At 45.9% G+C, this 26,176-nt stretch overlaps 1 protein-coding gene across 11 annotated transcripts; it reads left to right on the forward strand.

Moving 5' to 3' along the window:
- The first annotated feature begins 1,060 nt into the window (after positions 1 to 1,060).
- mtmr3 (myotubularin related protein 3) lies at positions 1,061 to 25,366 on the forward strand. Of its 11 annotated transcripts, none has more exons than XM_010876291.4 (21): positions 1,061 to 1,236; positions 8,990 to 9,063; positions 9,351 to 9,425; positions 10,535 to 10,624; positions 10,767 to 10,883; positions 12,146 to 12,166; positions 14,027 to 14,109; positions 14,217 to 14,549; positions 14,830 to 14,943; positions 15,319 to 15,530; positions 15,759 to 15,890; positions 16,046 to 16,157; positions 16,663 to 16,858; positions 17,064 to 17,249; positions 17,525 to 17,695; positions 17,974 to 18,119; positions 19,038 to 20,529; positions 20,689 to 20,799; positions 20,956 to 21,044; positions 21,943 to 21,969; positions 23,026 to 25,366. In XM_010876291.4, exons 3-21 carry the CDS (start codon positions 9,423 to 9,425, stop codon positions 23,198 to 23,200), a joined length of 3,810 nt encoding a protein of 1,269 aa, XP_010874593.2. In that variant the 5' UTR covers positions 1,061 to 1,236; positions 8,990 to 9,063; positions 9,351 to 9,422; the 3' UTR covers positions 23,201 to 25,366. The 11 variants fall into 11 exon arrangements, with proteins under 11 accessions (XP_010874593.2, XP_010874591.2, XP_010874596.2 ...); XM_010876289.4 differs by lacking the exon at positions 21,943 to 21,969 and having other exon boundaries at positions 14,217 to 14,365; positions 14,453 to 14,549; positions 22,997 to 25,366; XM_010876294.3 differs by lacking the exon at positions 23,026 to 25,366 and adding an exon at positions 22,997 to 23,013.
- The last annotated feature ends 810 nt before the right edge of the window (positions 25,367 to 26,176 follow it).

Raw genomic sequence — 26,176 nt, forward strand, 5'->3', positions numbered from 1 at the left:
GTTTAGGGGTGTGGGGGTGGAGGACATTTGTGCTGCTGCGTCTTGGGGGACGCCGTTGCCGTTTGTCCAATATGAGCGAAGCCCCTATGGGCAAAGCTTTACGATATAGAATTATGGTTACTTTCGTAACCCCATAGGGTTCATGCCCTGACCTGTCACTGACTGCTTTTCTCATGAAGAAAGGTATGTCGGGAGGCAGATTGGGGTGTGACGACCTCTTTTATAGCCATGGGGGCAGATGGCCATGAGAGGTGCGATTTGCATATTTAAATTTTCAGTGCCTGCCTATTGGCAGAAGCCCCTACGGGCGACGCTCCACTCACAGAACTGGGGTTACGAAAGAAACCATCATTACGAAAGTAACTATATTTCTGGTTGAGTGGCAGTTGCGTTATTGGTCACCTCGCTGACCAAGGGCTTTCTTGTCCCGTTAATTAGTTTGGCCGGATGGCCAGCTCTAGGAAAAGTCTTTGTGGTTCCAAACTTTCAATGCTTTTGCAATTTTTTATAACCTTGTCCAGATATATACCTCAACATAAATCAGTCTCAGTCAACAGAAAGTTCCTTAGACTTGGCTTGACATGTACTAGGAAGTGTGGACCCTTATTTAGACAGGTGTGTGTCTTTCTATATCAGGTCCAATCAATTGAATTTGCCATACGTGGTCTCCAGTCAAATTCTAGAGACATATCAAGACTGATCAAATTATACAGGATGCATCTGATCTCAATTTAGAGTGTCATGTCAAAGGATCTGAAAATGTATGTACATTTGATATTTCATTTTCAATAAATTGACAAAAAAACAAAAGCTTTCTTTCTCTTTTTAATTATGCATTGTTGTGTCTAGATTGACAGCAAAAATATAGTTAATCAATTACAAAGTCTATATTTAAAAAAATTGGAGAATGTGAAAGGGTATGAATACTTTCCGAAGGCATTCTAGTTTTATAAAGGAGGGATTTGTTTACATTTGTGAAATTTGCGTGGTTCCTATACGCATCCGCTTTGTGTCCCTCCCCGATATCCAAATAACGTGATCACGTTGCGTTCTACGTCACGAAGAAAGATGGGTTGGAGTTTCGCGGCGATGGCGGCTCTGCTCCTCTATGGGACGGATTGAAACTGGTCTCGGATATGACTAATATTTATTTCCTAAAGTGTAATTTATTACAAACCCGTTGCACGGATCTTCCACTGGATCACTGGCGTTTCCCTTCTCGTTGCTTTCTTCCTGGTGAGTCCCCCGGTTGTCTCACTGTTTCGGTGTGTTTTGACAGAGGCCTGCGTTTGGGGTCCGCCCTCCATCTCATAACAACAACAAAAACAGTTTCAGAAAGAGAGCTAGCTAACTAGCGATAACCAGCAATGCAATGGCTAGCTAACTGGCGGGGAAGAAAAAACATAGCTACCGTACATCGTACCCAACAGTTTATGTTGACCTGCCATCAAAGTCATAAAAACAAGAAAATAGTATTTTCACATCGTACTAGCTAACTGCTAGCTAGCTTTACATTGTTTCGACTGTACTAGGCTAACGTGTTAGCTAACTTAACGCTATAAACTACTGTATGGTAAGTATGTGTGAGCTCGGTGGTTTGACAGGTCGGTTACATTAGTAAAGCTATTGTATTGCTACGTTATTGTGAATCAACGAGGAAAATGCAACAATTCACTATTTGTTAACGTGGACTAGCTTGCCACTTAAGTTAAAGCTAGCATTAACTGTATGTTTGCAGATTAATTGGCAATCGGGTAAAAATGCTCCATAACTATTGTTTACACATTAGGCGGAGAATGATGAGTGTGTCGACACTACTGCACTGTCCGCGGTGGCGTCTACACAATACTGCAATAACTGCGATTTCTTATGTAGTCAGTGTATTAAAACTCGATTGAAACGACTAATTACAGGTCGTACGTTGCAATATAAGAATGATTTCTCTCAATGTTTTCATGTACATGTATAGTTAGCTATTTAAAATCAGGCTACTGCCTGACGAGACAGGACTTGCTACATGGCGACCGTGTTTATGCAAAGCGATTGGGACTCGGACAAATGTTTCTTCTTCGTGTCATAAAGTAGATTCATCATTAAGAGGGACAACCTACACAGTAATACCAAGTAGTGTAGTCAACAGGTAGCTTCGTTCGCAACTATTTTAATGAATGGTCTTCTTATTGGTAAAAGGATATTTACTTATCAACATTCTAAGAGGCATATTGTTAGTCCGAGGTATACCAGCTTGAAAAACACGTTTCTCCTCAGCAAATGCATGTGTGTAATCTGTTTACTTTACTTACCACCTGGACAATTCAACATGTTCCTGAAAACTGGTTAAAAAATTAAAGATTCCCAGGTAGTCCCACTGAAATTAGTTACATTAATAAATGTACTTCCTGGCCATTGTGCCGGCATTGATCACATGCCTTTGTACATGGGAAATTGGTTTTTGGGAAGCCCGATTATGAGTATAAAATAATTAACCCATTGCATAGTTATGAATGAAGATAGCTACTTATTGACTCTCTGCAATGCTAGTGCTAAAAGAGAAGAAAATATATAGAAATATGACACTGCCATGTCGATTGGTTTTATGTTGATGCTGTTTAACAAGCGATATTGTATGTGGCTTTAATGATGCAGTCCGCCATTTTTGTCCACGGGTTGTAGTAGTGGCGCTGACTGACAGAAAGGGCTTGTTGATCTGACATGTATTTGCCCATTTGTACCCCATGTCATCACTCCCTTTCAAACTTGGAATTTTATGAGTAACTGAGGTAGTAATCGTGATTCTATTGTTAGATAATGCTAATTGAAACAACATATTACACATCTATATTGACTTAACATGTGTAGCTAGCTAGCTCAGCCTTGTATAGCATTGGTTTGGTTGTTGTATTCTTAGCTAGCTATTCACTATCATTAGTTGGATTTCTAGTAGTTGTGGTTTATTTAAATAATGAGGAGAAGGCTCATTACGTATGAGTAGTATGCTATTACAAATCAGGGCATGTGGACCAATGCAGTGTGAGGGAACATTTCTGTGTAAATTGCCTCATGAGCCTTTGCCTTTGTCCACTGGCACTTAGTAGATTCCTATTTGAAAAATATAGAATGCATTGCAATCATGGTCTCCATACCCAGGGTTACAGTCTGGGACAAAACTGGGTTCATCGCTGTGTACAGTAAAATGTGTAGCTGAAAGATGCAAAATGTTACTGACTTACAGTGGATTTAAAACACAGGCTGTAAAAAAAAAATGCAGCCTTTGTTGATGTAAAGGCTGAAATCAAGACATGTTACATATGTTTTACTTGTATTAGTGTGCACAGCAGTTATAGTGTTGGGTTGTTACTGTTTACTTTTAAACAATCATATTCCTAATCATGCACAGATGTCCATATAAACTAATTTTTGTAAGGTCCTGATCAGGAGAGGGATTTGAAAGCATTTTGAAGGCATCATGAACACTGAAAATCATTAAGAAGTGAGGGAAAGACAGAGCCACTAGGAGGACATTGCAAAATTCAGGATGTCGTTCTAGAATTGATGACACAGCAAGGAGACATCAGGATGACTACAAAGAAGCAAGTAGCACCTGGGCATTCCCAGCATAGTAAAACCACTGCATATTCTCCACATATCTGAGGTTTTGTATAGGGTGGCAAGAGTGAAGCATTATTTAAAAAATTAAATAAATGTAAGCCCCTATACATTATACCAAACCATGTGGGAAAATGTCATCACCCAAATTAAATAGTACATTCAATCAAGCATGATGGTAGCAGAAGCATGGTATTGGGCTGCTTTTCTTGGTGGGAGCTCTGGTCAGGGTAGAGGGGACAATGAATAGCAAAATAAAAATTATGGTCAAGGTATGCTAGGTTGGTTGACTTATCTAAACAGACTTACTACTGTAGTTCAGGCAACATTAGATTATAATTAACTTTATTGTCTTTGATCAGTATAAGTACAGTACAACAAAATGTAGTTAGCATCTAACTAGAAGTTAGAAGAGGGCAAGAAATGTTTAAGTATTAAGTATAGTGTATGTTACAAGTGGAATACATGGATGTTCAATGAAAGTAAATACAGTGCAAATGGCAATTCTAAATGAGGTTCAAGTATTAGATGTGGGGTGTGACAGTTTTATTCATTATTTTTTTGTAATTAATCAACAAAATATTGCTGGTTACAAGATGTTATTGAAGGTGAAAAAAGGTCAGACATAATTTTTGTTGTCATCAGCCTTTGCCAAAGCTGAAACAAAGGCATTACACGTAGACATCATACATTATTGGGTGGCTGGTAAAAACAGAGTACTGTATATCTACGATAATATTAGCCGACCCATATAAAATGTGATTTGGTTATCTACTATCAACATGTCTTTTTGGGAACAATGATAGGCGACAAGCTTTTTTCTGGTTTCAAGGTTTTTGTCAAATGCTCCAAACAATGCCAGTAAGAGTTGCACTGAACAACTCAGACAGGAGTTGTTTAGAAGATTAGGCAAATATTTGTTAGATAGCTGTAACACGATGCTGCCTTCAAGATGAAACATTATAGAGAATTTATCACTGATATTTGAGGAAAACATGTGTTGGGATGCACTCTGCCAAAGGATGATTGCATCAACTCCGTCCATACAGGTAGACCATGTGATTCTGCTTGCTTTGCATCTCAGACAATTGCGTTCATTGTTTAGCATTCGCTGCTGACGACTTTGACTTTAAGCTAAGAGTGCAGTTGTATAGTCACAGTTGATTTTTCATTTACGTTTAGAAAATCCATGGCTGGTAGCCCTAATAATTGCAGGTTACCTTCGTGCTTGTAAAACATATTTGTGTGTGGGTGTTCACGATTGCAAAGCGTTTTCTGATGCCTCTTAATATGAAAGTAATCTAAAAGTAATTCAAAGTAATCAGATTACGTTACTGAGTTTGAGTAATAAAAAAAGTTGTTGGTGATTACAAATGTGGACAGGTAACTTTTAACTGTAACTGATTTCATTTAAAAAGTAATCTACCCAACGCTGATAATCACTAATATATAACATTTCATAAAATTATCCAGAGAACTACATAGACTTGTTTGCCATGCAGATTTTGAGTCTAACTGATTCGCCATTGCAAGACTGCTTTCAGTTCTATGCGTGGGTTAAAACCTACACCGTTTAGCCACACGGAGAGCAGCTTGCTCGCTAGCGTGCAGTAGTTTATAAGCTCTGCAGTTGACTTGCCTATCTAGATCACTGATTTTCCTCTGTCAAATCTGTGTCTGGAGTCTGCCTAATGAGACTTGTTGTAGTAAGTCTCGGCAGCTTAGTTTCAGAGTTGCATCACATCATGTAATCTGCAGCTTAGTTTCAGAGTTTCATCACATCATGTAATGTTATTGTGGAAATGACAACTGTTGAATCATTAAAAAATCCTCAGATTTGCGACATGTTAGTGAGAGGCTGTATATTTAGCTAGTTAGCTAATCACAGTATCATAGAATTCATAGAAACAGTATCAAATAAACTAGCTAGCTACTGTCTATAAACAATATTGATTCACCAACACTCTAGGCTCTGATTTGATGGTGTGCTGTTGTAAAAGCTAGGTATTACAGCAGTTGAAGCTTTGGTTTAATTTTCCAGGCACTATTTCAAAATGCTATTGTGATTGTGTTGGCAATTGTGACAAAACTCTCATTCAAGGAAGTCATGGACCTGATATTTAGAGTTACATTTTATCACACAATGATTTAACTGTTTACCAAATACTGTATATTGATTCATGCATTCTTAACAATAAGTAATTCAAAGGGCAGGACAGACCTCAGCATGTTGTCTTTTGGACAATTGAAGTAAAGGGGGCATGAGCTGTTGACATAATTGTTATCCTAACCCATCATCACTTGGCTGAGTATGTATCCTACAAAAGTGGACTTGTAACTATCTGCATGTTTGAGAATATCAAAGTATGTTTAAAACTTCAGACAGTAATGCCATTTTAGGGTATTTTAGTCTTATTTTTACTTTTTATTTTAAGTCTCTAGGTTGGCAACTACTTTTTTCTAAATGTTACTTATTGGGTTTCTGCAGTGCTTTTCCTTTAGTATTCTGAACATTCAGTTTTTCCCCAAATAAAATACATTTCAGAATAATGATTTACACTCAGTTATTTGAGATGAAAGCTTTCTTAATTTAGTATTCAAGTATTCCAAAAATAATTCCCGTTATTGCAACTGCCTAAAACTATTGTTTTAAAATAACTTTACTATGTTTCAAATAAAAGTAAAAAAATACTTTTGATTAATGACTTGGGCAGTGATATCTTTGTTGCTTTTTGTTTGATACCAACACTACTACTTGTCTAGTCACCTTTAATTTTGAGGCAATATTCTCATATTACCACAACAGTCTCCTGATATCCTTTGCAGATTGTCATTTTGTAGTCCAACCTTTTGAATGCAAAGCGTCCAAATGAAGGAGAAAGTCCACTTCTTTTGAACAAAGTTTTCATTGTTTTGTTGGGGAACAGGAGGCGGTACTGATTTGCGGGCACTGCCCTCTTTCATTTCTCCAGTCATATTTGATTACAGAAAGCATTCATTCAGTGCATTTGTTTATTTTGAAACGGAAAAGGAGATTTCAGTCTATGTTTTAATTTGCTGATTACAGTATGTCTTCGATTATGGTTTTCTGCAGCTAACATTCGCAACATCGCTTAGTTGTTCTGATAAAGGACACATGGTTTAAATGGATGAAAATGTTGAGTTATGATTTTTGAGCCACTGTGCCCAGCTATAATCAGAACATGGCATAGACCATGACAAAATGTGAAGAGTTGTGAGAAATTTGCTTTAAAACTTAAACCTCTGCCCCATAGGAAAATATGCAAAATGTTGTCTCTGCAGTCAAAAGAAAAGCCTTTAAAGTGTTTGATTGGCCATTCCTCCGACCCCTCACACTAACGTAGGACCGCTGCTGAAAAACGTTCTAGGGGAAACACTGCTCGTGCACAACTACTCAACCTTCAAAGTCCCTTTTAACTTAAGATCTGTCTCTATTTAGTTTTATCCTTCTTATGTCACTGATATAGGAAGTATTCACTTTGTGAGATTATGGATCAAGACTTCAGTGCTGCAGGTTCAGATCATATGCGTGGTAGTCACGGGTCAGGACTGACGTGTTAAGGGGCTTAGTCTGCCCTGTGTGACTGAACTCAGCCAGACTGAGCCAAGGCCATGGGTTACAAGGGGTAAACAACATGCTCTGGTAGTGTTGTGTCTGCGCACCAGTGGGTGTGACATGGATATGCTTTATCTTTCAGTGCCAGCAGGGTGGAGGAAGGAGGGGTCCTCTGAACCATACACACAAAAAAAAACTTAGTTCAGTAAGGTGACACAGTGACTCCCCTTAAGGTCTTTACAATCTAGTAGGTTCAGGTTCTATGCTTCAGAAAGGAATCGGGCTCAGTGAACCTCAGTGAGCAAGTGCACTGACATTTTGTCTAGTCACTGCTGGGTAAGTGAAACCTAATGGTATACTCCAGAGAGGGTGTGTCTTATCCTGAACCTGCCAATCAATTGGCTTCTACATCAGGTTTCAGTCTGTAAGGTCTGACCTTTACAAGGGTTTGTGGATCTGTTAATGTAGGCAGGCAGTTTGAATATCTTGAACCGAGGTGAAACAATGTAGATGCAATTTAAAGGTAAAATTATGCAATAAAACTGAATTATACAAAAGCAAGATTTGCGGACATGTTCTTCTGGAAGATATATTTGACCTGGCTTTCACTCAAGACCACAGAGGATTCTTAAATCCCTGTCTCAAACCACATTTTCCTCCATTTTCATCTGAGTAAATTTGTATAGAATAATATGACAAGTGTATTGGATACAGGACATGTCTTTGTGTTATTAATGTTTACTGACAATTGGTGGGATGTTTTTGTGTTTAGAGAATTGAATTATGTATGAAAAGCGGTTGATGTGCTTTTGTGCAAATTTTATGCACTGATCCGGTTGTTGAATTGGAGGCCATTCAGACTTGTTTTATCTGTCAGATTTGTACTCCATTCGCCCATTAGAACAGGAGATTTTAAGCAGGTATTGTCTGATTGCAATCGCTTTCCAGTCATTTGGATCATCATTAGCAAATATTGATTGAATAACCATCATATTGAAGTACATTTGGGAGGCATGCAATGTTTGTTTTGTGGTCCTTCCGCTACAGTTTGAGAACTCTTGAAGGTTCCACTATAACAGACCAGCAGCGGTTCCAGTATAACAGACTTGGCAGCACTGCTGGGCTTGTCACCCACAACAGTGTCTAGAGTTTACTCTGAATGGTGCAACAAAGCCGCAGTCCCCAGGGCGAACGCATCTGTCCACATCCAGGACAGGAATAATAACTCTGTATAACAGCAAGACCGGCTTCTTCTGCTGACAACCACAGCAGGTGTCACTCCTATCAGTACGTGTGGTGGCTCAAGTGGGCACATGATCACTAACACTGGTTAACTGAGGGGTGGAAAAACACTGGCTGGTCCACCAAATACCAGTTTGAGTTGAGTCATGCTGATGGCTAGAACCGGTGTAAAAACCGTATCGGTCAGGCCGGAGATGGTGGGTAATGGTGTAGGGAATGTTTTTCGGACTCAGACATTTATGTTCGGCCTCCCCAAAAAGCTTGGCCATTCCAAGTAACATCCATGGCGTTTTTTTATTTAAAGTTTCATTCTCCCAGCGTGCCAATGGTTTTTGATGATATGGGACACAAAATCGGCACATGCATGACATGGTGCACACATGTTGGGGACCCTTTTTGGCTTTACGGCGCCGCTTTTACAACCAGTGAGCAGAAATCACAGTCTGTGTTTTTAATAACATTTTGTTTTGTGTTATGCTCTGCAAAGAGTGCGATAGACACACACACACACACACACTGTGTATTTATATTTTTGTAACAGTTTAATATTCTCTTTTTCTACAGAATTCAATGTCTTCATTCTAACTGACATTTTCAGGAAGAGATTATCAGGCATCATCTGTTGATTGTTCTCTTTGGTAAGTTGTGAAAACAGTGGATATCACTGTACTGCTTAATTAGTTTAGCTTCCTAGCCTGTCCAAAGGCAGTGTTTGAATCTTCCACGTTACACCAAAACAGTGTGCCGTGCCCTTCAAACTCATGCCTGTCTTTTTTGTCAGCCACTTGTTTGCAAGTGAACCTCTGAAAAAACAAACTACCATAGTACTGTTTAAAAAATAATAATAATAAATGTATTTAACATGTATTTAACAAGTAAAGCATTAACAGCATCTTTTTTCTTCTCTGTCTTCCACTCTCTTCAGAACCGAGATTTGGCATCCGTTGAGGAAGGCCTGTGTTCCCTGTCCAGTGACCCACACTCCTTCACAGGGGCCATGGTACTGGCTACTCCTACTCGTCACTGCCGGTTTACTCATACATATTAGCTGATGTGTGTGTCTGTGTGTTTGTCCTCTGGGCCGTCTGCCGAATCGGAAAATACGTAGAATTTTCAGTGTTTTTTTGTTTACTGGTAGCTAGACGGCTGCATCGAATGCTGTGTCAAAGATCCAGCCAGTCCGCTGCCTCAGAAGTGAATCTTTTATTTAGAACAGAAGCCCTTGAGTGTTATGGAGGAGTATTAACACTGCATGTGGTATATATTACACCACTGTCACTCAGAGACCTTGCTGTGTGTGTGGAATAATCACCCTTGTGGTGCCATTTCGCCATTCCTTGTTAGAGAAAATACTTTTCTTGTCTTGGGGGTTGGGTTTAGGGTATAATTCACAATTTTGGTTAGAACTATGGTTAGAGTTTAGATTTAGGGCTTGGGACCGTATGACTTTCGATGGGGAAATATTTTATGCGTACCCATGAAGGACAGTAAAATGTCAAGTGTGTCCAATCCCAGAGACGACGAGGTGAGAATTATGTTGTCCTATCCATGAGCAAGATTGTTAACCCTGAAGTGTATCACTCTCAAAAACTGTCTGTCAGATGACTGGCTGGGTGTTACCTCAGCCAAGTGGACAGGCTCTGGCATGTCAGCCTGCCTCCCAGGCAGTGGTCTGTTGGTGGGATAGTAGCTGAGCCAGCAGCCTGCAGGTTATGCTTCCCCTGCTCTGTCTGCCATGTCTCTGAACCTGCTTGTCCTAATCTCTTTGTTCCTGCCAGTAGTGCCATCCAGCTTTCCCTAGAATGGTCTCCTATACTGTCCTAACCTAACCTCCCATGGGCCCACAGGGTACAGGTCAAACTGGGAGAGAGGCATGTATTGATATGATAGCCTAGTGGTCCAGAGCATTGGCCTAGTACACAGGAGGTCGCTGGTTATAATCCCCAAGCCAATATGGTGACAAACCTTGTTGCTTTGGTCCCTGAGCATGATGGTTAACCCTCTTCTTGTCAGTTCTGTAAATAAGAATGTGTTTCATATCATACTTATACTCGCCTGCTATAATGGTAACACCCCCCCATCATCAACTACATGTTTTCTGATTGGCAGGAGGAGGAGGGGCAGCAGAGCATGGAATGCATCCAGGCCGTTCAGAACTTTCCCAGGAAGCCCCCTGTCCTGGAGGAGGAGAACCTGCAGGTGAGAACGCTAGTTGTATGCTGGTCTGCACAATGCCAAGTCATACCTGTGCGGTTATTGCAAAGTCCTGGTTTTACACATCGATGCGGTGGTCATGTATGTACATCTGTGCCCTTTGATATCTGTCCTCCCCTGGTGCCAGGTGCCCTTTCCGGAGCTGCACGGGGAGTTCACCCAGTATGTTGGGAGAGCAGAGGATGCCATCATTGCCATGTCCAGCTACCGCCTCCACATCAAATTCAAAGAGTCCATCGTCAATGTAAGTACTGCTGAGTGAAGCCATGGTTTAGAGTTGATAACAGGGTTCAGCCTGCTTTAACACACTTTTTTATTTCAGACAGTGTTTTAATGGCTAATGTATGTCATCTACAGGCCAAGATAAACCGCAATCCATAGTTCTATTATTTTTTTCAACAGTCATAAACGTCAGTAGATGGAATTGGGGCGTTGGGCCAAATCACCTTTTAAGTAGTTGAATGAGTAGGGGTGTCTGAATTTTTGAGTGGTTCTGTATTTATTTTGAAACCTACACTAGTTATGTCCATTTGAAAAGTGACATTCTCCTTTAAGTGTCCGAAGCAGCAGGTGGTAGGTGCAGCGAAAACCTATTGCCTCTGTGTGCCTTGAGGTTTTATGTATTCTGGCTCCAGTGTGCCACTGCTGTTATGGTGGCAGGGCAGGTCTTCAACGGAGGGGATGTTCACATGTCTTAGTGATAGATTGTCATTGGCAGCAATGCTGTGGAATTGTTTACATAGTCTTTGGCATCTTTCATTTGCTTTTCTCGCTGTTGCAATAATTGCAATCATCCTGTCACTGTATAAAGCCATGATTGTGACCGATGTGTGTTTATTTATTCATCTTGTCATTACATTGTTCTTGGTACAGAACATTTCCTCCCATGGTCTATTACTGTAGTGTTAAAAGGAATTGCTGTGCTGTTGTACTGGTCCTGCTGTATATGGATTGCGAAACATTGGAGTGAATAACCTACTTCAGACATTGGTATGATTTTAGATACCTAAGGCAATTACTGGTGTGTTCAGTCATTACATGTTTACCCCCATTGCTACCATCGGTCATTGTGTTCCATCTGACCCGACTTTCTGTTTAGACATGCAGCACTAGCCTTTTTCGCCACTGTTAGGTCTTTTTATAATAATTGGACGCAATGTTGGAACGGGACAATCTATGTAAAACCCAACCATTGGTGTTGATGCCCGTGACTAGACATGCTGGCATCACATGGCTGTGTTTCGCCGCTCACGTTGTCATTGCAATAGATGCAAACCGAATGGGGAGAGACAGAGACCGAGCGCAGTGATGCAGACCATTAACAAACACCTGAGGAATTCATGCCATGGCCAGATCTGAGCTGTAGATTAGAGAGCAGGAATTTAAACAGAGCTGCGGGTTGTGAGAATGCAAGGAATGTGTCACCAGGCAACAGCACAGGCACAGCTTTAACTGTTTGTTTCCCTTGTCTTTGCTGTCCGTCCTGTATTTTTTGTTCAACACCAGAGTGACAGTTGTGAGGTGTCAGTAAGTATCCAGAAGCCTATGCTTGCATGGCGTGGTGCCCCACCCACAGACTGGGCTGGATGACGTTTTGCGTATGCGCCTCAACCCGTTGATCACTGACTGTCTGTCCAATATGCATGGCCTTAGACCCTGTTGGGATTGTGACACAGCATTAAATGCACTCTCCGCTCAGAGTTACTGCAGACCAGAACATCTGTTTGGATGAATCTCCCCACTCTGCAATTACCTGGTTTCTAATATTCTGTCATGTTCACCTATATTTGGCTTGACAAAACACGCTGTATATATTGTTATATTGAACCTTGTCGTATTTTTTGTTGTTGTGAGCAAATCCAAAGTTTGCCTAAGCCAAATGTAAAGATAGGAAGCAGATTACTCCCAATTTTGTCCGGTCGTCCACAAAATGACACCAGTCCTTTAAGCAGGGTTGGGGTCAGATCAGTTCAAAAGGTACAGTGCTTTTCTAATTGCCATTATGTCTGAGGCTACTTTCTTTATTGTGTGGAAATGACTGTAATCCTGACTTGAGGTGTTAATTGTGTTGACCGTACTGAACTCGTTCAGGTGAAGGGGTTTCAATAGACCGTAATAGTGAGGCTGTAGGGTTGCAGTCAGGCATTTGATGCACTATGACCTGGGAGTTTTACATGCTCAGTACATGAAAAACATGAAATGGGACGGCAGTGTGGGAATCAGTCTTGGTCTGGGATATGCACTTTGGCTGCTACCGCACGTGTTTTATATTTGTATGTGTGAAGGTGTGGTATGTGCTCAGGCTAATTTCGTGGTGGTGGCTGGGTAGATTATTTAGAGCCGAATCTGCCAGCCTCATCCTTTCCGACATCGAGACAGAATTCGGAGGCTCGGCCCGCCCGAATAGAATTATTCAGAGTCGATCTGAGAACCACCAAATAACATTGACTTGTCGTTTTTATGACCCAAGTCGTAGGCAATGTAGAATATTTCCCTTCCTGTTTGAATTAGTTTCCGCATAAAATATAGAATAGATTTTGCTCCTTTTAAACACACAGTTCCCCAGATCAAATGTGTGATGCTGCCGACAGTAGCGTAAAGTTATTTAAGTTAATCAATCTTTTACCAACCACACGATAACATTTTTATATGGTCTGAGTTGGCCTGGAGTTTCTATGAACAAAAAGTGGAAGTAAATCAACAGTTAACAGAAGGTGACAGAACGTGCCTGTTTACAGGCTGTGTTTCCACCCATCTAACAGGATGTTTTTGTTATATTAAAACCAAAACTCCCAATGGCATAACCTTTCTTTTGTATTCTAATGTTCCAAAGACAGGTATACTTATGCTAGAAGTTAAATGTAGCAAATAAATGTAGCCATGTATTCTCACATGGTTGGAGGGGAAATGAGCTTGGCACGTCCCCATATGTAGGAGCGTTTCAGCTCTGTGAACGACAGTTGGCGGTGTTTCTGGTTGCCTTTAGGACTAGGGTAGTCTACTACCTCTGCAAAACCTTTCTGCCGTCCTGCACCTGCGACCGACGTTGTTGGAAGGATGTTTTCATTCCACTTGTCCGCGGTTGTATTTTAGTAATGACTTTTTGCCGGTTCAGCCACAAAGAACGCTGTGCATACCCCTCTACTCTTGGCGTGATTGTTACACTTAACACTAACTAGCTTACTAACTGGCCTCCCATTGAGACTGACACTTCACACGCATTTAGTCTACCGTGAGTGTTGAGCACGTACAGATTCTCTGAGAAGAGCGGTCAGCCTGCTGGTTTGGCGGTTGGGGCTCAGGGAGTTTGACCATTGTGTGTGTGTGTGTGTTTGTTTGTGTGTGTGTGTGTGTGTGTGTGTGTGTGTGCGCGCGCACTTTCACCAGGTCCCTCTGCAGCTCATCGAGACCGTGGAGTGTCGCGACATGTTCCAGCTCCACGTCACCTGCAAGGACTGCAAAGTCGTCAGGTAAGCGAGCCAGCCATGGGACGGACACTGTCCGCATGAAACGGTGTGGGACGCGTCTCAGGCCCGTGGACCGGTGTCAGTGTGATGGAGCTGCTTGTGTCCTCCAGGTGTCAGTTCTCCACCTTCGAGCAGTGTCAGGAGTGGCTGAAACGGCTCAACGCCGCGGCCCGCCCCCCGGCCCGCCTGGAGGACCTCTTCTCCTTTGCGTACCACGCCTGGTGTCTGAACTCATTTACCGGGGAGCTGTGCAGGCCAGGTACACTGACGGCAGACGACTCGCGTGGTGACTCGGGCCCTCGTCCGGCCTCCTCTCATGTCTCTGGGTCCCTGTCTGCCCCGTTAGGAGAGCACGTGACCTCCTGGTTCAAAAACGAGGTGGAGAGGATGGGCTTTGACACCCACAACGCCTGGCGGATCACCGACATCAACAACAAGTTCAGGTATGAGCATCCCGGCGTCCTCCCAGAGCAGCGATCTGATCCCCAGGCTTCCTGGTACGATGGGAGTGGTGTGATAACCGCCTGCTGTCGCCACGGTGCCCACGCGGCTCTGGGGTCTAATACAGTGGCTGTTTGTGCTGTTGTCCAGCGCGGCTGACAGGCCTCCTGCTGATAAGGCCCTAGGCCGGGGTTAGGTGTCTGTGGATGGGGGCTTTTTGAGGCATCACTCAGCCTTTGCCCGCTCTAACCCCTGCCACTCTCCCCCCCCCCCCGCTGCCAGGCTGTGCTCCAGCTATCCGCAGCAGCTCCTGGTGCCAGCTTGGATCACGGACAAGGAGCTGGAGAACGTGGCGGCCTTCCGCTCCTGGAAGAGATTCCCAGCTGTGGTGTTCAGGTGGGTCTGTCCCCGGGTCTCTTTGTTTGACCAGGGCGAGGTCGTGAGCGGATGAAGCGCAAGGGCAAATCCTTTTACACTGAAGTGTCTTGTGTAAGTAATAGGGGAGATCTATGTTTCCTTTGCCATGGATGGAGAGTGTTCTGTCAGGTTAATGGCCTGGCCCTGGTATCAAACCAGTCAGTCTGTGACCGTGCGTTCGACTCCTCGGTCCCAAACCTTCCTACTGACCCATCAATGTTATTCTAACGTACAGTGTTATTAATAGTGTTATTGACTTCAGAGGCCACATGAAACATCTATTTTCCCCCACACACAGTGCAGTCTGTTCTGTTGCCCGTCTCCTGACTGTCTTGTGCCTCTTTTGTCCTCCAGGCACCAGAGCACAGGGGCTGTGATCGCCCGCTGCGGCCAGCCTGAGGTCAGCTGGTGGGGCTGGAGGAATGCCGACGACGAGCACCTTGTCCAGTCCATCGCCAAGGCCTGTGCTGTGGACGGAAGCTCGCGGAAACACCTGGCCAATGGGTCCTACACCAATGGAACCAATGGGATCCACGGCGCCAACGAGCTCGCAGACACTGACTTTGGTGAGCTCTTAACACGCACACCACACATGCGCTACACACACACACACACACAGAGAGAGAGCTGTGTTTACTCTGCAGTTAGCATATGGCTGGCTGACTGGGACCCCAGGGGCCTGGTTCATGGGAAAGGGGGATATTCCATTTCCTCCCATTTCTAGGACCTTTCTTACGGTTAGCTCTGGATGAGACCAACCTTTTGAATTCGGGTTGTGTGTCCCCGTGTCTCAGAATCCTCCTTGACGAACGGCTCTGAAGTGGAGACCCTGGCCATCCAGCCGCAGAAGCTGCTGATCCTGGATGCCAGGTCCTACGCTGCAGCCGTGGCCAACCGGGCCAAGGGAGGGGGCTGTGAATGCCCAGGTAAGATGGGACATGGGTTTTTGTGGAAGTAGCTTGTCCTAAACCTCATGTCGACAGAAAACAAGAAGCCAAGTGCCCTGCGTTGGTAGTTGTTTCGGTGGTAATGATATGTCATTAAGCCCCAAGCTGACCCCAAGCCATCCTCCTCCTGACAGAGTACTACCCCAACTGTGAGGTGGTGTTCATGGGCATGGCTAACATCCACTCCATCCGCAAGAGTTTCCAGTCCCTGCGCTTCCTCTGCACCCAGATGCCGGACCCGGCCAAGTGAGTTTTGGTTCTAGCTCGGCAGCGGAGGTCCCCTCTGACAGGGCTCACAGTCCGAGCTATTATTACCTTCTCCGGTTTGTTGTCATGGTGGCATAGTAAATCCAGCTGTGTTTTGGCCACGCCCACACACTCTGGTCGGGTTAGGAATCTGGACCGGCTCCAAACTAAAGGATCGCTTTCCTTCTGAACACAGATTCCTCTCAGCCATTTGTGATTGAATCACTATAGTTACCGGGATTGAAGAGCACATTGTTGAAAGTACGGGCAATAATAGTTCAGGCTTGGACAACATGTTTTATTTGGGAGTGGTTGGGGACACTTAAGTTTGATTTATTATGCGAGAAAGCGCCTCTTGGCACATGGCTACGGGAGGTCTTCTGTTTGCCCTGGTGTGAGAGGAGCTGTTGTTTTTGTGCCTGCTGGGGCTGAGTGTGAGTAGCCTGTGAACATCGCAGTGGGCCTGTGTATTCAGGGGGGGATGACTCCATCCTTCTCCCCCTAGCTGGCTGTCTGCTCTGGAGAGCACCAAGTGGCTGCAGCATCTGTCTCTGCTGCTTAAGGCTGCCCTGCTGGTGGTGAACGCGGTGGACCGCGACCACCGCCCCGTCCTGGTGCACTGCTCTGACGGATGGGATCGCACGCCCCAGATTGCCGCCCTGTCCAAGCTCCTGCTGGACCCCTACTACCGCACCATTGAGGTAGGCCCCCGGCTGTCACCCACGCTTGATCATTTGGTGTCGGATCATTTCAAGTTCAAAGTGCATTAGTAGGCGTCGACAGATGCACGTTTGCCCGGCTGGATGGAAGTGACTGTCGGTCAGCGTTTTCCTTGAGAGACTGTGGCCTTGGTTAAGTGTCACACTCTGATTTGTAATGCACCTCTTCTGTCTGCGATCACTACAGGGCTTCCAGGTTCTGGTAGAGACTGAGTGGCTAGATTTTGGCCATAAGTTCGCTGACCGCTGTGGGCACGGGGAGAACTCGGAGGACCTGAACGAGCGCTGTCCGGTCTTCCTCCAGTGGTTGGATTGCGTGCACCAGCTGCAGAGGCAGTTCCCGTGCTCCTTTGAGTTCAACGAGGCTTTCCTGGTGAGTGGGCGGACCGGTCCTGAATAGATGGAAATCAAACTCATTTATTCAGGAATGCGAATTAGGTCGCACATTTGGACCCAGCTCAAACGTTTATGTAAGAATTGGCATTAATCCCAGTCGTTTAGTGGAGGGAGGTTCTCTTTGGGAGTGTGCTTCTACATGTCTCTGGTACGTGTCTCTGGTACGTGTCTCTGGTACGTGTCTCTGGTACGTGTCTCTGGTACGTGTCTCTGGTACGTGTCTCTGGTACATGGTCTGGTTTGTCTGCGCAGGTGAAAATGGTGCAACACTCCTACTCCTGCCTGTTTGGCACCTTCCTATGCAACAGTGGAAAGGAGAGGGAGGAGCGGAACATTCGGGAGAAGACCTGCTCCGTGTGGTCTCTGCTGCGGCCAGCCAATCGCACTTTGACCAACATGCTCTACTCGTCCCGCTCGGAGACCGTATGTCTGTTGTCTGTCTGTTCAGCCCTTTCAATTCCAACATTCCTCCCGGCCTCAGGGGGAACACCCCAATGCTGTAACTCATCATGTTTGTTCATTCAGTATGTGCTGAACATGTATTACGTTTGTCTCGATTTCTACCATTTAAACAATGTTATTGTAGCCGTTTCGTTGGTTACGTATGAGTTCCTCCTCGAGTGCCAGCATTGTGTCTGTCACGCCTGCCTGTTGCATTGTCCTGCCTGGTCCTGTGCGTAAAGCTGTGGGTTCTGTCCTAGGTGCTCCACCCGGTGTGTCACGTACGCAACCTGATGCTGTGGACGGCTGTCTACCTGCCCAGCTCCTCCCCAACCACGCCCTCCGACGAGTCGTGTGCCCCCTATCCTGTGCCGGGTGCCAACCCCGAGGAGGCGCCTCTGGGCAGGTGAGCACTGCCCCCTACTCCTCGACGTGAAAGAGACCCAGAATCGGTACCGCAGCCTGAGGGAGCCCGCCCTGTAACTGGCCCTGTAACTGGCCCTGTAACTGGCCCTGTAACTGGCCGTGCAACCCGCTTGGCTTGGGTTTCATTTCTACAGTTATGGGTTTGGGAAATTCGAGTTTCATCCTCTGCTTATATCAGTGTTGTGATTTATTTTCTTTCTTTTTTATAGGTCACTTAGAGCTGTTTACAACAAAAAAAGTTCCACAAAGTATTTTTGGGGGCTATTCTTATCAACAATAGGGTTGAGGTTTTTGGTTTTGGATGAGTTTCAAAAACCATGCTATTTAATTTTCTGTGGAGGAACAGTCTATGTTGTTGTTAATGGATTATGAGGATACTGTTGGGTAACAACATCGTCTTCTGAATCAGGAACATTTTATTCACCAAGTGCATTTTTCACATACAGAGTTTGATTGTATGTGCAGCCAGCTAACAGACATTACAGAATTCAGACAGAAAGGCTCTGTGCTGAAACATTATGAAGGTTTAACTTTAATACCTTCAAACTCCAACACAGTGAAACAGAGTTTAATTTTTATTAAAAACAACTGCATGAGGAATTTAAACGTCCGCAATATCCAATATAGACGCTATAAAATGTGCAACTCTGAGGTAAAAGGAGAATATACAATTTGCAGACTGGATATTTCCTCTCGATCACTGTGCTATGCTCAGTATTTTCCTTTTGTGAATATACACTTCTTACTGCTGAACACAGTAATTATTAACTGATTTTGCACAATCATGAGTTGTCACAGAAAAAGGGCCATTGTTTTGGGTGAAACCCCCCCCCCCCCACCACCAAATGTGTTAATCAGCTAAATTCCTGATTTTTTTTTTCTCTTTTCCTTTCGAAAGACGTCCAAAGACCAGGTCCTTTGATAACTTGCCAAGTGCATGTGAGCTGGGGAGCTCGCTGGCCCCTAACCGACGCTCCAGTGACCCCAGCCTGAATGAGAAGTGGCAGGACCACCGGCGCTCTCTGGAGCTCAACATGACTGTGGGGCCCGACGGAGGGGGAGCTCAGGACCACGACGGGCGGACCAACGGCCAGCCTGGAGCTACCGGGCCTCAGGCAGCTGCGTCCCAAGTCGAGCTGGGGGACCACCTCCAAGGTTCCTGGGCCCAGGCGGAGGGCACTTCTGAAGACCAGCGGACCGACCTGGGTGACGGAGGCTCAGAGGGGTCGCTAGCGGCAGGAGAAGAGATCGAGCGCTCCGTTGAGCTGTCTGTGGCTGTAGCCGAGGGACAGATGGAGAACATTCTTCAGGAGGCGACGAAGGAGGAAGCTGGTGCCGACGTTCAAAGGGAGGCTGCCATCACGCCGCAGATGGAGGCTAATGGAACAGACATGGACAAAGAGGTCGGTGCCGTTGAGACTGAGAACGCTGAACAGGCCATTGTCAATGAGGCTGAGACCCGGACAGAGGCTACTCTCACCAATGGACACTACCCAGAGAAAGGCACCGAAGAGCCTGAAGAGGATTCTAGTGTCTCCCCAGCCAGTCCCTCCCTGCCTAACGATGTGTCCAAAGACCTTCCTGAGCACCCGGAGGCTGTGGCGATGCCAGAACAGAAGCGAACAGAACAGGTTCCAGTGAACTGGAGTGAGTGCCAGAAGTCTAACCCCGGCCCGTCCCCCCGGGCCCCTCCGACTCTGACCAATGGTTTTGGGGAGAGGGCTCCGGAGAGGCCAGAGGCGGCAGAGTCCCTGGTGCAAGCTGACAAGAGGGCCTCGCTCATGGAGAGCTCCACTGAGACTCTGACCGAAGAGGTCTGCCCCGGCCCCCAGCCCAGCGCCGAAGCCAGGAACCAACCCCTCTGCCCCAGGAGAGTGAACGGGGAGGCGGAGCTAGAACAAGGGTCGTCCAGGACTATGAACGGAGGACACAAGCGCTCCACCGTCGGTGCCTTCCGGTCTCTGAGCGCCGAACCCAGCAGGGAGGCTCTGTGTAACGGCGAGGGCTCTGAGCCGGAGCCCTGCGGGGCCCCCCACTGGGCCAGGGTGAACGGGGAGCGGGCCCCGCTGAGCCGCCAGGTGTCCCTGGCCTCCTGCGGCTCGTTGACCTTCCACTGCCGGGCCGGCTGCTCCCACCACCGCTGCCTCCACGCCCCGCCGGGCCCTCTGGCCGCCACGCCCAGTCCAGAGCAGCCCGCCCGGAGCCACCTGGACGACGACGGGCTGGCGCTCCACACGGACGCCGTCCAGCAGCGGCTGAGGCAGATCGAGGCGGGCCACCAGATGGAGGTTGAGACGCTGAAGAGGCAGGTGCAGGAGCTGTGGAGTCGCCTGGAGAGCCATCACCACGCCGCCTCCCTGCGGATTAACGGGGACATGGGAGATGAGGTGGTAAGACCCCGCCCCCCCCGACGGCTCCTGGCAGTTAACCGTCACGTCTTCCAAACAGGCTTGGTCGTTTAAGGGGTAGAGAAAACCAAAACGCCACTTAGTCATTTCAATGATTCTGCGAAATACTGAGTTTCTCTTGTCTCCTTCCCTCACACTCAGACCTCGATGACAGACTCGGATTACAACCTGGACGCCAACTGCCTGTCTCGCTGCAGCACTGAGCTCTTCTCAGAAGCGAGCTGGGAGCAGGTAGACAAGAACGACACAGAGGTGAGCTGCCAGGCAGGGCGGGGGGGAGGGTGGGGGTGTGTGGGAGGTGAAGCTGAATGACCGACTTTAGTGGTTGTAGAGATGGGAAGTTCCCAGGTAAAGTTTGGCTGACCTTAAGACGCTAGCTAAGACCTGCCCTTTGGCTGCCTGTTGCAGGTGACCCGCTGGTATCCAGACCACTTGGCAGCCCAGTGCTATGGGTGTGAGAGTAGGTTCTGGCTTGCCACCAGGAAGCATCACTGCAGGTAACCAGCCACAAGGCTTTTAATCCCTGCTATGGTTTTCACTAGGTCTCGGCTGTTCTCAGACGCACTTAGAGACTCCGCTAAAAATATCTTCTCTTCCTGCTTTGGTTTTGTTTAGGTTTACATTATTTTTTTTTTAAAAGCCGTTTGCAAATGTAACCACTATATGTTCTGGTGGGGCGGTGGTTAGATTTATCAATGCTCGCGCCCGTCAACGATAAACGAGCATGAAAATGGTAAATCTGTCGTTGGCGTTCCTTTTTTGAACGTAGGGCACACGTTTAGTTTCCTTCGCGGGTGTTGTGGACGCGCTCAGGAATGGGACTCCTCTGTAGTCTCGGTAGGAATGGGATTTCCTCCTCGTTATCCTCTGTTCTTCCGCTCTTCCTCTGGGGTCGACTGGGACGGTTTAAATATGTTGACACGGCTGTTTTAATGTGCATCCTGCTTGAGAAGCTGCACGTGCAGTAACATGACCTGGGCTGCTTGCTCCATGTAATGGAGGAATGGGTTTTTACAGGTTGGCTTTGAGCTGGGAAAGACGTGTAGGTTTTTGACTGTAGATTTGCAATGTTAGGAACACTGTTGCGCTGACTGCGCTGTAATCCTCAAATAGCTGGGAATATATCAGCAGCCTGAATCGCAACCATTTCCGGGCAGACCTTTCTACTTAACCGTGGGAATGGGCCCGGCAAGGCCGCGGTTTCTGGGGAATCGGCGACGATATGGGAGTAGCCTGTAGAGGTCTGTTGTTTATGTTTGATGTCCGTGGGTTAGGCTGGCAGTTTGCCGTATCTGATGTCGTCTGTAATTGCGGCGCGGTCTAGATCAGAGGGCAGTGTCTGTGGGTGTGGCCACTGACAGCTTCTCCGTTCTCTGCCCTCCTCTCCCCCCACAGTGACAGGGAGCCAGTCCAGGAGGCCTGGTGAGATACGGCTCCGCTGTCCGCCCTCTCCCCTTACACCCCCCCTCCCTCCCGCTAACCCTGCATCGCTCCACCTTTTAGTTGACCCCGCCCTAACCCGCCCCCCACAGCCACCACCACCCCCCACACCGTACCACACGGCTCCGCTCAGTACCTCTCACATGACACTGGTGGCCAGATCCTGTCCGGGCATTTATGGTGTGGAACGTATGAGCGTGACGCTGAGAGTGACTGGCAGATGAGTAGACACGCCTGTTTTCCAGGGCAAAGGGATCATTTTAAAGATGCAGACTGAAATAACTGGAAATCCTTTTACTCTTCCTGTTTGGGCTGGACGTGTGTAATATTTCGTTTTTATGTGCGTATGTAGAATCACTGTCGTACCTCAGTTCAATGATATAGTACGCACATAACAGCGACCAGTTGGCATCTTTAATGAAAGTGGGCTATAGAAGGTGCTGGTTTTCTCACCTTTCACCAATACTTCCACCTGGAAATGTCTTAAGCATTGAACCCTTAATGGAGAACAGCCAGTCAGGTAAAAGGGATGAGTGTTCATAATACGAACCTGGTGGGGACCGAACATTTGACCTTCTGGGGAACTTTCACTCATCCCAACAAGGAAAGGGGCGATTTCTGGCTTAGAGTGTAAGAGTTAGAATTGTGGTTAAGCTTTGGGGGCTCAGGGAAGATGGGTAGGTTTTGAATGTGAATTACCGTGTCCAGTGATAAGGTGTGGTTGACCGTGTGTGTGTGGGTCAAGCATGATCTTACATCAGAAAGACGAGCATGGTTTGAGCTCTGCATTAATAACCTTGTGAATAGTGACTTTAAGTTAGAACTGTGTGAGTTGCAACACTTCTTGAAGTTAGTCTGCATTGTGTTTCACTGAAAGCCACAAATACCTTTTTCTTCTTTTTATTGTGATTAATGTTTGATTGAAGAAAAAAAAAAGAAAAAGAGAGAATATTTAATCATTCTAAAAATGTTATTTCCCCTCATACTGACCCCACGGCTCCTCTTGGAGACTGACCCTGTCTCGGTCTCCCGCTGTAGGAACTGTGGGAATGTGTTCTGTGCCAGCTGCTGCGACCAGAAGATCCCGGTGCCGAGTCAGCAGCTGTTTGAGCCCACCCGCGTGTGTCGGACCTGCTACGGCACCCTGCACAGCACCACCACCCCCGGTGGTTCCGTGGACCTGGAGGAACCCGTCGCAGCCAGCTCCGACTAGGGCCGGGGGGGGGGGTGGGCCGGGGGCCGGCCCGCCAGGCTCTGACAGTCATGCACCCTGCTGACGAGCACAGGAGCTGCAGAATGTCCCCTGTACCTGTATGTGTGTGTGTTGAATAATATGGACTTTCATGTATATATAGGCCTACAATGCCAGGCGGAGTAGTGGTGAATAAGATAAGCACTTTGAAGGGTGGTAGGGAGTGAGTGAATGAGCGTGCAAATGCGTGGACTGACCGACTGATGGACAGAGCGTCTGGATGGATGGACTGACCAACTGATGGACAGAGCAAATGGGTGGACTGACCGACTGATGGACAGAGCAAATGGATGGACTGACCGACTGATGGACAGAGCGTCTGGATGGATGGACTGACCGACTGATGGACAGAGCGTCTGGATGGATGGACTGACCGACTGATGGACAGAGCGTCTGGATGGATGGACTGACCGACTGATGGACAGAGCGGAGGGAGGGAGTGTGACGACACGCACCTGACTGACACACAAGTGTCTGCAGACGTGACGTCGGAGTGGAATTTAGAACGAGGAAGGCCTGGCTGGTCCGGTTGGCCAGGGCCGCACAGGTGGGCCATTCCCAAATAATGCTGCAAAGTCTTCAGGAGGAGTTGTGTTCATCTGATTTTCCAGGCCCCACATACATTCCTACTCTGACAAGAGTAGGACCATTACCCATCCCCATGTGACCTTTTGTACTGGACAGTGTGGAGGGATTTGGACTTTTCAAAAAATGGATCCAGTGCTTCAGAACCTGCTTCCTGTGTCCAGAATAAAGATGGATTGCGACGGCAAAACTTCCTGTTGACTTCTGGGGGACACCTGTGTGAACTTGGCACTGCCCTAAGCAGAAAGAGGATTTGGGAGTTGACTGATGCCATTGAAGCTAACACATGTTAGATCTCAAATTATGACTCCTCTCCTCCAGGGCTCCGTTTAGCCCTCTCTTGGTGTGAGTAGGTACCACACATTGAGTTTAGCTAATGTTAACCGCTGGTATTAGATTAGTCCCTGACTGTGTGTGTCAGAACTGAATCAAACCATGTTGACATTGTCATTTAACCTGGTAAGTGGACATACAGTTGATTACTCTGACATCATGCCCTTCACTTCAAACAAGGACCCCGCCCCCACCTGCCCTGTCCAAATTTACCCAGCAGGCACTGGTAGATCGGATGAGCCGAGGTTGACTTGACATCACGTTGTTCAATCCATCCCAGTCAGTTTAATAGGTTTTGATGGAATTGTGCTTCAGTCATGTTTCTACATTAGTTTCCCACCATCATGGCAGGAACTCGTTTAACACTGTTCTTGTCTGTAGGATGGTTGAGTCAATGTACGAACACTGACTGCTTAGTTGGTTACATACACTCTGGCTGTTTGCTGAACACTGATGTTAAGGCTGTTCATTAAGAAAGCCATACAAGCATCATAATGTTTCCCAATGTATGTTTATAAGCACCATTGCATCATGTACTGAATAAACCAAGTTAGTGCTGGATAGTACAAGGGGATGACATCTAATACAGCTTCTCTGGAACATGAAGAGGCACTAGAGGGCAGATCTTCTGCTTAAATTAGTCCTCTACAGTTGACATGAGATTAGTGAATTTCATCACCACGGAGACACCTTAACACCGCTCAATGACCAGGCTCTGACCACCTGGCAGATACAGTTTTGTAAAATAAATAAATAAGAAATAATATATTCAGATAAGTATATAACATTTAAGAAACTGTATAGAATTCTTGAATAGTGACTCACTAAATTAGTCACCCAAAATGTTCTTATTTTCCCTTTTGTATCTTTTTTGTTGATTGCAGAAAAAAAAAATACACTAGCAGCCTGTTGGAAACAGGAGTAAAAAAAACAGATTGTGTTCCTGTTCTGATGCTGTGGTGGTTTTCCCTTTTGAATGCTATCAGTACCTTTTTGTTATTTATTGGTGTTTTATTTCACAATTGTCTCGTATACAATTCAATTGCCACAGGATAATCAGCATGGATCTGAAGGGCTGTGAGAAGAGATCACCCTCCTCCCAAAAACAAGCCAAACTAATATTAACCCCCCCCCACCCCCCACATAAGTTCCCGCATACATCACTTGTAGGCCTGCACACACTACCTCTACCACACACACACACACACACACACACACACACACACACACACACACACACACACACACACACACACACACAGAGACACAAGCTGAACATACTCATACACAGGTGGCGCTTTGAAGACACGCACACAGATTTTCTCACTGCGCTTGTAGTTGATATTTGCTTTTTAGATGTTTATTATCAGAAATGGCCTTTGTTCTCATAGTTTGTGTTCTACACACTTAGTTACAGCAAAACAGCATTGTTCATACTGATGCTTGTGCTTGTAGGACATGTAACCGCGTCACAGGATTTCAGCAAATGTGGTAAATATTAAGTCAGATCAGCTAGCTTTTGCGCAAAAGGGTCCCTGTATAGTTTGGAAAGCCTTCCTGTGGACCATTAAAAGGACAAAACTGGACTGGTCATCTTTTAATGCCCTTCTGAGTAGCTTCTAGCATGTACATCCAAATGGCTGAGCTGAGTAGTCCATAGCTTCAGATCACGAAGCCATGCAGACATTTTCATACTTTTCTAAGCAGGTTTGAAATTGAGGGCTAAAGTCCAATGTGATGTCCTTTGTGGTAAGAAAGGAAAAACTCATGTACTAAAATGTAAACACTCAAGCAGAAGTCTCTGCCACCCTCCTCGTTTATGCCAAGGCTTGTAGGGAAAATGGCCGTTTCACCATCACATGCCTGAGTGGCACCAACATTTTCCAACAATATGTGAATGAGAATAGAAAAACAAAATGACTTAAGGTGTGACCATTTTGTGTGCAGAATTTCAGTTTCTCTGACACTGCCCCATGGACACATCCAACAACAAAGCTGAAAAATAAGTCAGTTTTGGTT

The sequence above is a fragment of the Esox lucius genome, chromosome 13 (genome assembly GCF_011004845.1).
Source record: "Esox lucius isolate fEsoLuc1 chromosome 13, fEsoLuc1.pri, whole genome shotgun sequence".
Lineage (NCBI taxonomy): Eukaryota > Metazoa > Chordata > Actinopteri > Esociformes > Esocidae > Esox > Esox lucius.